The sequence below is a fragment of the Parasteatoda tepidariorum genome, chromosome 4 (genome assembly GCF_043381705.1).
Source record: "Parasteatoda tepidariorum isolate YZ-2023 chromosome 4, CAS_Ptep_4.0, whole genome shotgun sequence".
Lineage (NCBI taxonomy): Eukaryota > Metazoa > Arthropoda > Arachnida > Araneae > Theridiidae > Parasteatoda > Parasteatoda tepidariorum.
Window position 1 is genome coordinate 71,616,925 of NC_092207.1, and position 17,413 is coordinate 71,634,337.

Sequence of the window (17,413 nt, forward strand, 5' to 3'; positions counted from 1 at the left end):
TACAATGTTTAGGCTTTCAAAGCGTTATATATATATATATATATATATTGCAATTATAGTCAAACCAACTGTTAAAAGTATTAGAAGTTTTTGTTTTAATTTTAACAAACATAGCTAAGTAAAATTTTAAAAAATTGCCTGTTTTTGTTCCCACTCAAAAAAAAGTTATATAATGAAGTTGTTTTTATTTTAATTTTCGAACTCTAACATAAATAAAGATTTTAAACGGGCTTTAATAGTTCAAAAGATCCTATAAAAGTCTTTTTTTTTGCAGCATTACGTAAAAATGTCCAATTTTTTTAAAGTTTCAATCAAAATCTTTAATTTACATAAATGAATATGTATAAATGCTTCTAAACATCATTTACGTTTCATTTTCTGAGTCCTATCTCAGTTTGAAGAATGTGACAGCAATAACTAGCTTACAAAATCCACGATGTAGATCCCATGATATGATGAGCAGGATAATAAAAATAAATGAAAATCATAACAGTTGAAAAATAATAATAATGAAATAGATAGCTTTGTATTGCTATCGTCAACGAGATTTAGAATTTCAAAGTTAAATTTATTCTCCTTGCATCTATTTTCGTTTTAAATTTATTATTCTTCTCTCTCGTTGTCTAGCATAAATATCTATCGTTTTAAAAATACTTTAATAGTTCACAAAACTAAATTCGCTGTAAATTCATTCTCCTTGCATCCATGTTCGTTTTGAATTTATTCTTCTTACATCTATTTGTGCTTTAAATTTATTTTCTTTGCATCTATTTTCGCTTTAAATTCATTCTTCTTGCATCTATTTTAGTTTCAAATTCATTCTTCTTGCATCTATTTGCGTTTTAAATTTATTCTTGTTGCATCTACTTGTGTTTTTTTTCTTGGTAAGAAAAGTGATACACACATTTTGCAGGAAGGCTCCTGAGTAATTAATGATGCTTCCAATTCAAAGTTTACCAGTTAAGACGGTAGAGGAAACTAGTCCTCTATCAGGTGGTACATAATAATTCGGTTCCTTAGTATTTAGATCATTCTTAGATAAGGAGCTTTTTCGATTTCTAGGAGTCATAAAGGAATATTTTAGAAATTTCAAAAACAAAAATAGTCAAACCTATTAATACTCAGTTACTCATATGAACAGTTATTATTTGCTTCTAGGAATTCAAATAAAGTTTCAAAATATCTTTTAAAAGCAAAATATCAATCCCTCACTATATCCCAACTCACACATGTAAGCAACTAAAAGCACACTTCTGTTGTATTACAACAGGTATGTATAAATAATTTGTAAGTAAAGTTTATTAAATATATTTAAATAAAGTTTTACACATCATATCATTATATTTAAGGCACTTGAAAGTCTAACTCCTTTAGTTCTGTCCCTCACTGTAAAAATGGATTCCCAAATATCACGTAACTTTCTTCGTTTTTGACGAAACCGTTTCCTGGAATATACTCCGAGCAAAATATTTCGTAATTCTATTTTTTTTCCAAAAGAAAAAAAACTTGTAGTGCCTATTGTACCAAACTTTTCTTATAACCACTTTAACATCGGCAACCATATAGGTGGAACGACACAACAAGGACAGATAGAACAGAGAGATAAATTACATCCATGCCCGAAGCAACATTCAAACTTTCCTGGTAGGAAGCCAACTCCTTGACCATCATTCAACCGGTCTACTTAATTCATCACTTTTTCTTTCCAATTGTCTAGTCTTTATTCTAGGTTCGTCCTTTTAAGTAACAATCTCCCACCAGGTATTACGATTAGGTTTCGAGTTGAGGAAACAGTTTCGTCTTACATTTAAGAGTTCGAGTTTCGTCACAAATCACGTGATTTCGTGACAAAATGATTCTCAAAATTAACGGAATTCCGCTGAAGGATTGCTGAATCATCAAAGATGAGAGTTTTATTTCTGTGGTTGCTGGAAATAGCCCTCATTCCCTCACAAAACAATAAATATCTCTTGATATAATCAGTATCTGGCATCACGTGGCCTAAACAGTTCGAATACTTGTTTGTATAGCAAAGAAACGAAGTGATTTTGCTTCCAGTTGGGCAGCATTCTACCGTAAAAAGAACATGAGTCTTTAGCATTTTATCCAGGTAACTATTTTTATTACGTGTCATACCCTCATTTAATATAAAATTAATAAAATAAACAACATTTTCTTTTGTTAAATTAATAAAGATGTGTTCCCACGAAATATTTAGGGTTTGCGAATGTAACTAAGCCTAATGATTTTTTTTAATAAAAAATGGTTTGTGGAAGGAATTTGTTCTTTATACATTCTCTGGTTTATCAAGTTTCAGAAAACATTAAAAATGGATGGATGGAATCAGAATGGAGGAGTGGTTTTCTTATACCCTCTTGAAATTTGGCAGAAAATATTCTGAATACTTTTAGAATATTGTTTTAAATGAATTTTATAGTAATTTATAATTGTTTCGTTAAAAACAATTCGGAAAATAACTAGTATTACAAGAAGCTAAATCCAAAGGAAATATAAGAAGATAAGAGATACGAAGATAAGTATAAGTATAAGAAGATAAGAGATTAAAAAACGATTTCCATAGGTTTCATACCAAGCGAAAGGTGATTAATTGGTTTGGTTAATGACAAAAGAAATAGTATATTATTCTTTAATGGTATAATGGAGAGATGGTATAGTGCAGAGAATTTTATTAAAGCTTCTATGCTTAAAGACGTGTGGTGTGTTTCTTTATGACCAGTAGGTCTTATAGACTACATGTGAATGCTTTTAAGCCAATTGTGATAATCTTAAAATCTACCGCATAAAACGTGACTAGCATAAAACCTTTATGAACTTTAAAGGCTTGAAATAGTAAAATTTTCCGTTATAGCTTGAAAAAAAGAGCACCTCAAACGGTACTAAATCTCTTTGATATCAAGGTAAATGTTCTTCTTAAAAACCATTTTGGTTATGATGTAAGTTGTTCATTTTTCTAATAAATTTTCACATTTTTCATGGTTATTCTAATATTACGTCAAATATTACCTAGTATTACTAATATAATTCAAATATTACCTAGAAGTTTTGATGTTAGAAGTTTTCTAAATTCTGATATTAGAAGTTTTTGCAAAAACATGTTTTCAAATAGGAAGATACCGAAAAGATTATGGAAACTTTTGATTTAATAAACACTGTAAAAAAATTTAAAAAAATTTCGGACCATTAATTTTGCTTTAAATAAATAATTATAAAAGTTCACAAATGAGATTTGAAGTTCAGTGCCTTTGTTTAAAATTTTGAAATGGCTTTGAATACGCTGACAAAAAACATCATTAGATAATATTCAAAATCTCAATTGGTTAAAAAAACTATTAAAACACTAATCAAAAAAATTTTGCATTTATAAATAAAGTGTCTCCTTAAGATACGATTTTATTCCTTTAAGTAAAATCAGTATATTGTTTAGGAATAAATTAGTTATATTTCCGTAATTTCACTATAATTACAAAACTTAGTTACAATATGATAAAAAAAAATTACTAGGCTATGTACTACCATTTTTTGATTTTCACGTTCATTTACGGAAAATGATGATTTTAAGTTAAAATACAATAGTCTTCGCTAAATGTGATCATTTTGCAACATAATGATTTTGATAGCATTAGCCGATTGATAACAACAAAAGAATCACAAAATTGAATCTTTTTTTCTAGGCATACTGACATAAAACAAGAAACTAATATGTTCGTTTGAGATCTTAGGTCTTTTTGAGTTTTTATTATTGAATATAAGTATGCATGTTCCTGTTGTACTCTAAAAACTAAAGCGGTTTCGTGGGCATTGTACACATTTTCTGATTAATATGAGGCATCCAACTTTAAGAATTGTTTTTGAAACTCCGTTGCTGTCTGATCGTCACTTTTTATTCACAATAAATTCTCGTAAAAACATGTGTTCGCGTTTCTCTATCTCTGGAACCAATCATTTGTTGCAATAAAATCTTTTCAGGCCATTTATGCTAAAGTTTCTATCGTTGCTAAAGTTTCTGCTTTTTGTAGGAGCATCATGTTCCCGAATATTTTTGAGCCTCGGTGTTAAGGTTTTTCACCTTTTTCATCACTACCAGCTTTATTTCGCTTGCACTTTGCGTTTTCATTTTGTCTTTCTTTTCCATACAGATCATCGCAATATTTAATAGTAGAGAATGAGAGATGTGCTGCGATATTGCATAGACAATTTTTGGTTATTTGCTATAGCTATTTAAAATGCTGATCTCTGTTCTAATGTTAAACAGGACTAGCTTTCTGTTATTGTCAAAGCGAGCAGAACATAAAATTTTGATGCGCTTGTCCTCAAAATTTTTTTTCGAAAGTAAAGAACAGTTTCCTTCTGAATACACGCGGAGAAAAAAAAATCTGTTAAAATTACCGTACTCTATGGAAATGACATTTCTAGTAAAAGAAACCATAATTCTTGTAATAAAAACCAACATATACGGTATTTCAACCATTTATTTGGTATATTTGTCGTTCATATGGTAATGGTTTATCGAAAATTCTGGTTTTCAAAATTATAGTTCTTATTATCACACATATAGTGAAAAATGAGCAACTGTATTGTAAATTTAAGCGAATAAATGGTTTTTAGTCATGTTCCAAGGTATCATGATAAAGTCACCGAGTTTTACATGTGTAAAACCATTACATACTGCAAAACCATATTTTACTGTCAATTTTACCGCAGTCATTCCCTAAGTGCTTCGGTAAAAAATACCTCACTTTTTGGTGTTCCCATCGATCCAGAAAAACGGTAAATAGTATCTTGTTCTTTGAAGTGCATACTCTTTTCTCAGTGCATAGTGAATATTCCTTGGCAGTTAAGATTATTTTTTAAAAAGAAATTAATTAAATAAACAAATGAAGAAATAAAGAAATAAATAATAAAAACGTTTATAATTTTAACATTAAACTGGGCAGAGAAAATCAAAACTGAGTGATTTTGACAATAATAAGCGATTGATAACATCAACCGCGATCATATTAAGTGGATACTACTGTATCTTTAAAATGAGTTCGTAAGTTGAGAAATTACAAATTACAGAGTATATTGATTTGCAAGGTTATTTATTTTTTTAACAAATGGTCTACTCAGCTCTCGATATATCATTTTTAATGCTTTGAAACTTGCATATCGATTCTACTTAAGATTTAAAAAAGAAAATGATAAAAACAGTTAAACTATGCACAATGTCATTCAATTCTACAAACCTTTCATATTTTCATTATTTGATATATTCAGTGAAACAATACTTCTGCTTATTTTCTGAATACGTAATGTAAATAATAAATGTTAACACGCTCTACATTCTCTTCTCGCGTTTTGCCAACATAATCCATTTCTTATATTTACGTGACTGGAATGTTATAAGTTGCCAACTGACGGTATCTTGCTTAAATATTCAAGAAAACGTCCCAGGAAAATGTACGACATCAACTTGGCATTCGATATAAAACAGTATGACGTCATACCAAGCTGTACCCGAGAATAGTAAATTCGATGTGTTGAGACTTGCGATAGGTGGAGAAATGTTTAGGATAAAAGAAAATTGCATCACTTGGGCTATATTTGCATCAAAGTATCCTGTATCGGGAGGAGTTTTGATGCCACACTTTTTTCAAATGCATGAAATCTGAATTTATAAATAAAAATTTCATATTCTAATTCTATTATTTATATATAGATTTCATGTATATAGATTTATTTTATTTTATATTAAATGTAAATGCAAAATTGAAAAGTAATGTGATATAGTTATAATATAATTTTTAGCGGGAACTAAAAGCAAGTTTTATAAATTTCTTAGCTTTTGAAAAACATTGAGTAACAATATTCAATGACAGTGTTATATTACATAGTCAAAAAATTATATATACATTTTTGAAATGTTTATTATACATTTTGAATGAATATTAAAAATGTTTTGAGCTTGAAAAACAAATTAAAATTTGAAGTTTAAATTATTTTACATAAAATATAAGGAACGTAACTTTTTTTACAAAGTTATAAATAATCTAATTTTATTACAAAATATTAAAGAGAAATAATTTTGTCGCAAGTGTGAAATAATGTAGTTAAAATGCAAAAGTATGAAAAGAAATTATATTAAAATAAAACATTACAAATACACGGGTAATGAAATTCTGCTAAAATTGCCATACTCTATGGCAATGACACTTCTGAAAACAAAATATAATTCTGGTTAATAAAACTAAATTATCTAGTATTTAAACCATTCATTCGAAAATTTTGTTCGTTCATATGGTTACGGTATAACGGAAATTCTGATTTCCCAAATTATAATTCCTATAACTGCGCATTTAGTGAAAAATACAAAACTGAAAAGAAAATTTAACGGAATAAATAGATCATAAGGCATGCTCTATGAAATGCTCTCATGTTAAAATCACCAAATTTTATCTCTTATTATAAAGCTACATTTTTTAATTAATTTTATCAAAACCATTGCCAAAGTGCTTCGGTAAAAAAGACCAAGCTTTTTGGCGTTCCAATAGAGGCAGAAGCACGGTAAAGTTTCACGTATTCTGGCAGATTGGACCACATTTTTTTCCCTGTTTAAATTTCAATACAAAATACTTCACTGAAAGTAAAGTAAGTTGAATGTTTTTACACTTTTTCTAATTCACTGGCAGAAATGTACACAATATCAAAATATATTCTTAATTACAAAAATATACACAATATCTGAAACTATTCTTCATTTATGTTCGTAACAACATTTTAATATAAATTTTTAAAATGTATTAAACGATATAAGAAAACTTTGATAGTTTAAGTATTATAATTCAGTTTGAAAAGTAATAAAATGTTGCGAAACTTGTAGACAATATCAAAAATTCAATTTAATTATTTCCCGAAACTTCTATCCTTTAATGTCTGTTTTGACAGTGAAAGTTCCAGTCACAGGACATCGTCTAGAAATTTGATTATAGGCGAAAACTTTGTGACATCGAGAGTAACTTTTCACCTAACGTAGACACTCTATCACGAAATGTTCTAACCCTTCACTGACAAGAGCTTTAAATTTTGTCGAAGATTAACGGCCCAGAAAAAGGCGTGAGACAAATATTGCGGTCATAAAATATGTGAACAGCTTTCTGGGAGACGTATTAATATAAAAGCTGTCTTTGCAAAGGGAAAGCACTCCATTAGAGAGCTATAAGTTTAAAACAGCAATTCTTTTTCTTTCTCTTACTGTCACAATTTCATCTTGACTCAAATATTACGCTTGAATAAATTTAAATGATTTCAATTTTAAAATTTTGTATGCCTTTAAGTATGTGTTGTTTGAAGCTTTTCAACGCCATCGGATGTAACCTGTTTAAAGTTTTTTACATTCAATCAGATATATGCTGTTCATAGCATTTATATTGCTATCAGATACACGTTGCCTTAAACTTTCATATGCCATTGGATGTATGCTATTTTAAGTTTTCATATGCTATCGGATATATGCTGCCTACAGCACTTATATTGCTATCAGATAAACGTTTCTTCAAGCTTTTATATACCATAAGATGTAACCTGTTTGAAGTTTTTATATGCTATCGGACATAAACTGTTTACAGCACTTATATTGCTATCGGATACACGTGGCCGTAAGCTTTTATGTGCCATAGGATGTATGCTATTTTAAGTTTTTATATGCTATCGAACCTATGCTGCTATAATCTTTTATATTGCCACCAGACACATGTTTCTTTTGATTTTTATATGTCACCTGGTGTATGCTATTTAAAGCTTTTATTTGCTTTAGAATGTAGGAGGTTTGAAGCTATCGAACGAGTGCAGTTAAAGATTTTCATATGCTATTGGGTATACATTGCATTGAGCTTTTATACATTATCGGATACATGCTGTTTAAAGCAATTATGCGCTGTCGGATATATGCTGCTTAACTCTTTCATATGCTATAAGTTGTATAGTGCTGTAAGTCTGTATCTCCTGAGGATATACGCTGTTGAAAGCTTTCATATGATACAGGATTTATGTTATTCAAAGTTTTTAAATGTTATCCGATGTATGCTATTTGTAACTTTTATATGCTTAGGTAATAGCTTGGGTGATGTGTTTTACCAATAACCTATTTAATGTGTATGTCCTATTTAATTTTTTTATACGTGCAGAGCTTAGAGAAAGTGACGAAAGTGACTTTGAAAATGACGTTTTTTTAAAGCAGATTAACTTGTTTTACGAACATGGTGTCGGTGATCGCCATTATCAGCATATAGTTAGTGGTAGTAGATTCATCAGAGATTTTTTTTCTCTTTTTGCCGTTACCAACACATTTTAATTATGGATGTAAAAATGACAATTGTCTTAAGGAAATAATAAAAATTGCTTGAACAAAATTAATTTATTGATTGTTGAAAAATGGTCCCAATTCAAGAAGAGAAATCACTTAAGAGGATCAAGATTACATTCTCAACATCGAAAGTTAGTTGGCAAGAATCATAATGATATTCAACGGTTAGGACTGGGAGGATCCCCCAATTGCCACAAATTTGAAATTGAAAGTAAATGTATTTGTTCCCAACGGACACAGGAGAAGCATGGATAAGAGATCCAAAATTGGCGAATTATCAAAATATAACATAGCCAAAAACATAAACAATATCGGGTTTGAAAATACTTTGGCGATCACGAGTCGCCAACAAAACTGCGAGAATTATTATAACCATGTAACTGAAACATATTTGTGGAAGAAATTTAAGAATAAAGAATTAAAAATAGAATTTTGTTTTCGATTAAGTGCGGCAGTGAATTAATGAGTCGACATTAGTATTGAAATAAAAAGTTAGCCGTTACATTGATCGATAAGAAAAGAATAAAATATTTTATGCTCGCTTAAAATAAAAATTAACTAATCGATTTAATTTATATATAATTCCATTAATATGATTAGAAATATAAGTTTAAGTATTTAAAGATATTTTAAAAGGTTGGAAATATGTAATGCCCATTGTGGCATCACAGTGAACATCTTCCTTTTTTTCTTATTCTAAAGCTGTTGATTCTAAATTCTTTAAACTGTCATTTAAAATCTTCTCCCCTCTACGCTCATCACCTGAAGACAAAAATGGTAAAATCAAATTTGGAAATCTGAGTTTCTGTTTCTTTAAAAGTATTGTGGTTTTTCGGTAGCTTGCGGATTTTAAACTAGTCAGTAACTATTTTCAACGGTAAGCCGAATGAGTTTGAAATTCCTTCTCGAATATAGTTCCCCACGGCTTTTCTAATCCTCCGGCATAATAATTATAGAAGGACGACGTTTTTAAAATAAATACTTGACATTTATTAACTTCTACAAAATTCAAGTCTTTTTTGTTGTTCTTTTCATCTCTAGTAGTTAGAGATATATGTTTTCTTATATGATATCGAATAAGTTAGAAAGCTTAGAACACAATGCCCGAAATCATTTGTACAGCCAGAATTATTTATATTAAACACTAGTGCATACATTATCTTAAAACCTAGGAAATTTCTATCATAAAATAGATGAAAAAATTACTAGAATACGGTAAAATTTACTGTGTCTTACTATATGTGAACGCCAAGAATCTTTATAGCTATATTCTTTAATCTTTATAACTATATTCTAACTTCTAACCAAGAATCTTTATAACTTATCCCGAAGCGTTTGGGTATTTGTTTTAGTAAAATTAACAATAAAATATAGTTTTATGAAGCGTGATAAAATTTAGTAAACGTGGTAAAATTTGGTTATTTTAACACGATACCTTAGAGAAGTGTTCCCTAAACTTTTTATCATGCCACGGACAGGTCAATGTTTGGTGATCTTATTACGACTAGCTTAGGGGGATGGACGTTGATAGCTTATATTTTAAGAAGCTTTGACTTAATAATTTTGCTTTAATTTTACTTTAAACATGCCTTCAAAACAAAATACAGTTTCACGAGCCGTATTGGTGCTGCTTTGGGTGACGTCACTCAGCTTCCGATAAATCTCTCGTCCATGGAACATCGTACGAACCCGAGAGAAATACACCACAGTAAATAACATGAAAATAGTTCTTTGAGCTGTCAGGACCATTTGATCCATTACTCGATCATTAACATGTAACAAACTGTATGCAAAGTTTTTGTAAGATATCGAACTTCTTTAACTATGTATTATCATAAATATGAACTTCTTGAATTACAACTAAGAACTGCGACTTAGTTATGAATTCTAAACTATTTAATTGAATTTATTCTAAATTTAGAATAAAATTGGAAGAAAGAGATAAACTTTTAGTAATAAAAGTGACTATGTGAAATTTTATAATTTTTGCAAACATTTTATTTTATTATGTTTTTTAGAAGACAAATAAGTTTCTGAGTCAGCCTTAAATAATATTTTATGTAATTTTTCATATATTCGTAAATAAAAAATGGAAAAAAGTTTATGAATAACAACATGAAAATATGTAGTATCTCAAACGTCTAATAACTAATAACTAATCAGAAAATCACATCACAAATAAAAATAGTTTATACTAAACAAAATAGTTCAACTAAGCGAATAATTGTAAAAACGTAACAGAACTGTTCCGTTGTTACGCCATGAAGTATTAAAAATTCCTTAAAGTTTTGGAAATCCTTATACTTCATATCTCTGAACTTTTTACTTTCTGTAAATATTTTAACTATGAGTTTATTTTCTATTTATATTTTGGAAAACATAAAAGTTCTGAAATTTTTAAAAATTGACGCTCTAGCTTGAAAAGCATAAGGTTTTTTTTCTCTTGAGGAATCAGGTTTATTTTAATAATATATTCGTTCTTGCTTTCTTACGTCTCGAAACATTAAAAATTATTTTAAGTTCTGAAAATCCTTTTACTTCATATCTTTCAATTTTCAATTTCCTGTACATAGTTTTAATAAAAGTTTGTTTTTTATTTATATTTTCGGAAACATAAAAGGTCTGAATTTTTAAAAATTGACGCTTTAGGAAGAAAATCACGAATCTTGTGCGTTAAGGATTTTTGAATCAGGTTCATTAAAAATCTTCAATAAGCAATTTTATTAAAATTCTTCATACAAAAAAGAAAGCAAAAGTGTAAATTATTTGAGTTTTTAATCAAAAATGAACTAAAGTTAAAAATTTTTAGTAAATTGAATTTTGATGTTTTATTAATCATTGCGTTATTATCTGTTTTATTTGTTTATATTTCTAGAAATGATACAGTTTTTTATCTTTTCAAAATGGCTTTTATCTTTTAGATGTATTTATCTAAATTGAAATTTTTGTCGAATTATGCATTCCTGAAGTAAAAAAATTTGTGGTAAAAAAACAGTCTAGCTTGATATTTCATAAATTGTAAGAATTTGGTTGCTTTCTAGTTTCAATAGTATTTTTCAATCTTAATTTATTTTTTCTTAATCAAAGAAAAGGAATCAAAAGCATTTTAAGAAGATCTATAATAGTTTTTAATTTTATCAGATATGTATATTTATACGAACATTTAAAATTAGAAAAATTGTATTTAATTCTAGTGATAGAGTTTGGTTGCATTACCAGTGATGTTATGCTCTTATATCTGATCAATGAAATGCAAAACTTTTTAATTTGTGTTTACTAACATTTTATGCTTTGGAAAAAAGGAAATTAAAAAAAATGGAAAAGGACTGCTTAACAGAATAAACAATGAAGTAATGAAGTTTAAAACATTAATTCAGTTTCGCTAACTTTGCATTTAAAATACCCAAAATTATTCAAACATAAAATGTTTTAAAATGCTATTTAGATGAGCTGCTCTATCATTTTCTTTTAAAACTATATTTTTATAGTTATTGCTCCCCATTGTTTGTAGTAGTTTTCATGTAGTTCTAGTAACTCGTGAAGTTTAACTCGTGTAGCTTTTACTTACGAATTCTGCTTCATTCAAATCTTATTAAAACGTTTAAAAACAATATTATTTTAGGAAAATCCTTGTATATTATGTAAAAAAAATTTTTTTTTGACATCATCATAAGTTTTATATCCCACAAATCAACTGTTTTGAGTTTTTATTCCGAGTTTACAAATAAATAAAGCAGCAAAAAAAAGTTCTTTTACCTCTCGCTACATATTCTTCTCCGGTGGTTGTGGGAATATAACATGATGATAAGCTAATCACGTGCTATCACTCTCCATTGACGTAAGAGAAAAATTCACGAAGGATAAGGAAGTTGTTGGATATTACTTCCGCATCCGCTTGTGACTGGAGAAACGAAAACTCTCTCCTCATCTTTTACAACATCTTCCTAAGAGGTAGATTAGATGCAGCGACATCTACCGTTGAATATGAAATTAGAGAAAGTTCCTTCCCTTATAACGATGTTTTAAGTTTTGGGAAATCAAATGTTTACTGAGAATTATAGAATTTCGCCGAGAAATATGTTTAGAAACGTTCTTGTGAATTTGAAAAAAATTCATTTCATAATGTACGCAGCGAAATTCCCGTTTCCCAGACTTTCTCCGTATATTTAACAGTTTAAAGTCGTTTTTCACAAAACAGTTTTCCTCTATTTTTCACCTTAATTATAAACGGAATAAAACTGTGAATTGAAGTTCCAATTTTACATGCAGTTTTACTGTAAGATAATTTTACTTTTCTTCGAATCCTTTTACTAGAATTTTCTATACGTCTTCTAGCATTTTAGCAATTATTTTATGGTTTTGAACATTGCATGAATAAAATTGAAATTCGACTTAAATATCAAATAAATACTTTACATAATTATTATCATCCTTAAAATGTATAGTTTTGGTAGTATAATTGCCAGACATTTTCATAAGTATATAGGCCATAATAGTTTTAAACGTTTTTCCACAGTAAAAATCTTTCTTCATAATCAAACACTAGAGCTGCCATGGCTGAGGGGGCCGAGCGCTCGCCTAACTTTAAGGGGATCCGATTTCGAATCCTACCCTTGGCTTGTCATGCAAATTCTAGTCTCAGTTCGCATTAACCACAATGCTGACATAGTTGTTTAATGGAGTTTTTTGTTAAAATAACAGCTTTTTTAGTTAGAATAAGAGAGATTTTTTTNGCCTAATTTATTTCCTGCGTTGTGTGCATCGCATTGCGTTGCATCTGAGTAAAGTTTTCGATCTATTCTCTAGGTTGTCCAGACCGTAACCCTGTCAAATTGTAACCTCAGGATTTAATTAATTGAATTTAACAAATCAAAACTTAGTATTTTAATTGTTTTACTAATTGAAGATATTTTTTGACTGAAAATAATTAAAGTAAGCCTTTTTATACATTTTATAAAAATTTAACTTAATATTAAAATTTTTAAATTCATTTATGATACTAATAATTTTTGATGAAAAATAAAGGGTAAATATGGATGAAATTATTCAAAAGAAAAAATTGATCAATAAATGAAAACTGGGTTCAATAAGTTTATATGTTTATTAAATAAATGATACTTTTGTCGTTTTTATGATTTTTAATGAAATGTATATGAACCTAGAAAAATTAGTTCAAAAATTTTAATTTTTTGTTTATACCTATAAGGGCATCAAAAGTTTCGATGTTCACGATTATTTTCTGATAGTTTATAAATTTTCAAACAATTCTGGGGGTGTAAAAATAGTGTGCCTATTATTTTTTATTATTTTTCTTTGTTATTAAAAGTTAAAGGTTTTAGAGATCTACCCATATAGGCTCTTATAGTTTTAAACGTTTTTTAACAGAGTTTAAAATTTTTCTTCATAATCAAACACTAGAGCTGCCATGGTTGAGGAGGCAGAGCGCTCGCCTAATATTAAGGGGATCCCCATTAACCACAATGCTAACGTAGTTGTTTTAATACAGTTTTTTGTTAAAGTAACAGTGTTTTTGTTTTTGTTAAAATAACAAAGTTTATTTTTACTAAGTTACAAAGTTTATAATACTTATCCGCGTAAGTAACAGATATCCGTTTTTTAAAAATTGCATCTTTCTGTGAAATAAACGGTTTTTTATTGACAAATTATCTAAAAGTTTTTTTCCCTGTAAGTTAAACAGATTTTTAATGAATCAATAAAATGATGTTTACAAACAATTTTTATTAAAATTTTTCATTGTTTCATTGTTTCACAACAATTTTTTTGTTAAAATAACAGTTTTTTTGTTAAAATAACTGAGTTTCTTTTATTTCAAATAAAAGTTTTTTGTTGTTTAACTAACAGTACTTATCTACTCAAAAAAACAAGTATCTGTTTTCAATAACAGAATATTTCTGTGCAAAGAACGGTTTTTTATTAACTCACCCCCTGACATTTCTTTTTCTTTAAATTTAACAGATTATTTTAATAATGTAATGAAGCAACAGAAAGATGTTTACAAACAACAATTTTTATTAAAATTAATTTTATTTAAAAACTTGACACGATAATAAGTATCTTAACCAGATCTTATTTAATAGCAAGCAAGCTTTAAGATGCGTAGAACAATGAAAAGAGTTTACAAACATTTTTATTTATTAGAATTAATTCTACTTAAAGGTTTATTGAAATAATTTTATTTTATCCTTACATATAGCCCAATCATGTTTTTAATCCAGATGATTTTTGTTTCAAAATGTCCCTCAATATGCTTTTTTTCTAAGCACTTCGTAATTTTTATAATATATAAAAGCATCAAAAGAATGTTCACAAGCATTTTTCCATTTAAAATAATCACTTCATATGAAAACTTATTAATTAATTAATTTTCTAAACTTAAGGGTAAATTAACATGCTCTTATAATCTGGAAATTTGAGTTTGTTCTTTTTTTAATACTATGAAAGTGCTGTAAAATTAATTTTCTTAATTTGTAATGACAATTAGATTCAAAATGCATATAAATAACAAGAAAATGTTCATAAAGATAATATTTATTGAAATTTATTTTACTCAAAAACTTAACAGAATTAACTAGTTTTCAATGTCTCGTGTGTTTCCGAACCTGTAGATTGGAGTTTTGTTTTTTAATTATGTCTTAGCATTCTGTAGCATTAAGATCTTCCTTTTATTTTATTTTATTTCAGTCGTTGAACAGCCAATCCAATTTTCAGGTTTTTGACTGCTAATGTTCAACTCCGTAGCCTTGCAATTTTCATCCCAACCCAGAAGACAAAGAACTTCTGAATCAATTACAGGAAGAAATTTGCCTTCGTTGATGACTTTTTGATGGAACTAACCCTCATATGCGTTACATGGAGAGCAAAACCACGAAAACCTCACGGTTAACATTGTCGGTAGCCTAGTAACACATGGGTAACTCGCTGACGAGTTCTGTACACGCCTGCCTCGACCAACATGCCTACCTGGACTGAAACGTTCATTTCAATTTGAACACGCTTTGTTCAACACGCTTTGTTCGATGGATGGTTCACAACGAACAGTTGACTTGCTAATTCTAACTGCAACATTGTCTTTTTCACGCGATTACTACTCAGTCTCGATCACACACTACAGGAGCATGTACACACTTGACTGCTAATTGCAACAGAGGAGTGACCATGACCACGACCGTTACTTTAATACAGCTCACACGACCAGCATTCTCACCCCAGTGGTCTTAATACAGCTCTCCCGACCTCTCACAAAATTTTATCAACTAGTTATTCATTTGCTCGTTATCAACTAGCATTATACATTCATCGAATGCTATCACAGATAAAACTTCTGGTAGGGGAGTAATGTAGCGTAGCTACCACTACAACTATGTATTAAATTTCAATTGACTATTATATAAGACACGTTAACTCGATTTTTATCTTGAGATACCTGTTGATGGATAATGGTTGACATTGATGGTAGCCTAGCCCCACAAGACACAAAATTACATGTACCGTAGTTGCCTTTTATATTCAGAAACGTTTTTTTTTTTTTTTTTTTTTTTTTACAGTGGGAGTTTGATAGTAACAAAGTAACAAAAATATATATTAAATTTACATTCGCGTCAAATTAATGTATTATTTTTATACTAAAATTTGAGTATTCTCATTAATTAATTAAATTTTAAATTATTTTATATATGAAATTTGCATTTGCCCTAAATGAGTTCTTGAGTGAGATGATATCCTGTATCCTTATGAGTAAATTTAAATAAAATTTTTATTCAACTTAAGATTAACATATGCTTAAAATTCGCTTTAAAACTATCATCATTATCATTATCAATGACTCGATAGCCCAGACTGGGCCTTGGCCTTCTCAAGAAGTTTTTCCCAAGCTAAACTTTCTTTTTTGCTAGTGTTCTCCAATTTTTTGTTTTCGACCAAAAGGTCTTTCTCCAGGTCATCTATCCATCTCAAATTCGGCCTGCCTCTTTTTCGCGTGCCATCTGGTCTGGCATTGAGATCTCTTTTTGTGGTACGGTCTTCGTCCATTCTGATAACGTGGCCTGTCAATTTTATTCTGTGTCGTTTAATAAAGTTAATAATGTCAGGTTCATTATATGATTGATATAGCTCTAATTTTGATTTTATAAGCCCCACACCATTTTTTTGAATTCCTCCAAAAATTCTTATCAAGACCTTTAAAACAGATACTTACCTTAAAATATTTTTGTTTATTATCTTTTTTCTATTGACTTAGCGAAAGAAAATAAATACCAGGCAGAGGACAAAGGTTTCTACTTATTCCATACACGATTCTGTCAAAAGCTAAATCCGTTTCATTCTCGCGTGTAAATCAAACTATGCAACTATTATACTTTTGCAACAATAGTACTTCTTATTCACAAATTAAAAACTATCTCACATTGTTTTAAGCGAGTTTGAATATGATACTTTATAATGATGAACTAATTTTTCACAGTTTATAACTAGTTCTTAAATTAATAAAATTTAAATAATTAATAAAAATAACTACACAAAAATATTGTAATTTTACATAAATAGAACAAAATATTAAATCTATACCTTATTTAATTACAATAATTATAAAATAAAGTATTTACATTTTACAGCGATTAATAGCATTAATAAAACAAAACATTATAATTTTGTATTATATAATAATAATAATAAAAGAAAGCATTAGAGTTTTAGATTAATTAATAACAATAAAATAGGGTATAATTTTATGTAAAAATATAAAATACTTTTCTGCGAAACACATTATTATTAATAATAATAATAATCATAAAATTTCCAACCATGAAGTTTCTTTAATTTTTAAAATGACTTTCGGTTTGATGTTTGCAATAATATTTTATGCAATAAATTTTTAAAATTTATGCAACCAATAATATTTGCAATTAATTTTATGGTTTCAACAAGTGGAAAAACGTATATAAATAAGCATAATCATGCATAATTGCATTCAAACATTTCATTCAGAGAGGAAGTTTACGATAGTAAATTTAATTAGACAAATGCATGCTATAA

General features: G+C 28.5%; 1 protein-coding gene across 1 annotated transcript in view; it reads right to left on the reverse strand.

Moving 5' to 3' along the window:
• Positions 1 to 12,301, reverse strand: part of LOC107436285 (uncharacterized) — a 45,850-nt gene extending 33,549 nt beyond the window's left edge. The window contains exon 1 of the mRNA XM_043044996.2: positions 12,119 to 12,301. Within this exon, the coding sequence (XP_042900930.1) occupies positions 12,119 to 12,162 (44 nt within the window). The 5' untranslated portion in view covers positions 12,163 to 12,301. The remainder of the gene's footprint in view (positions 1 to 12,118) is intronic.
• Between the last annotated feature and the right edge of the window lie 5,112 nt (positions 12,302 to 17,413).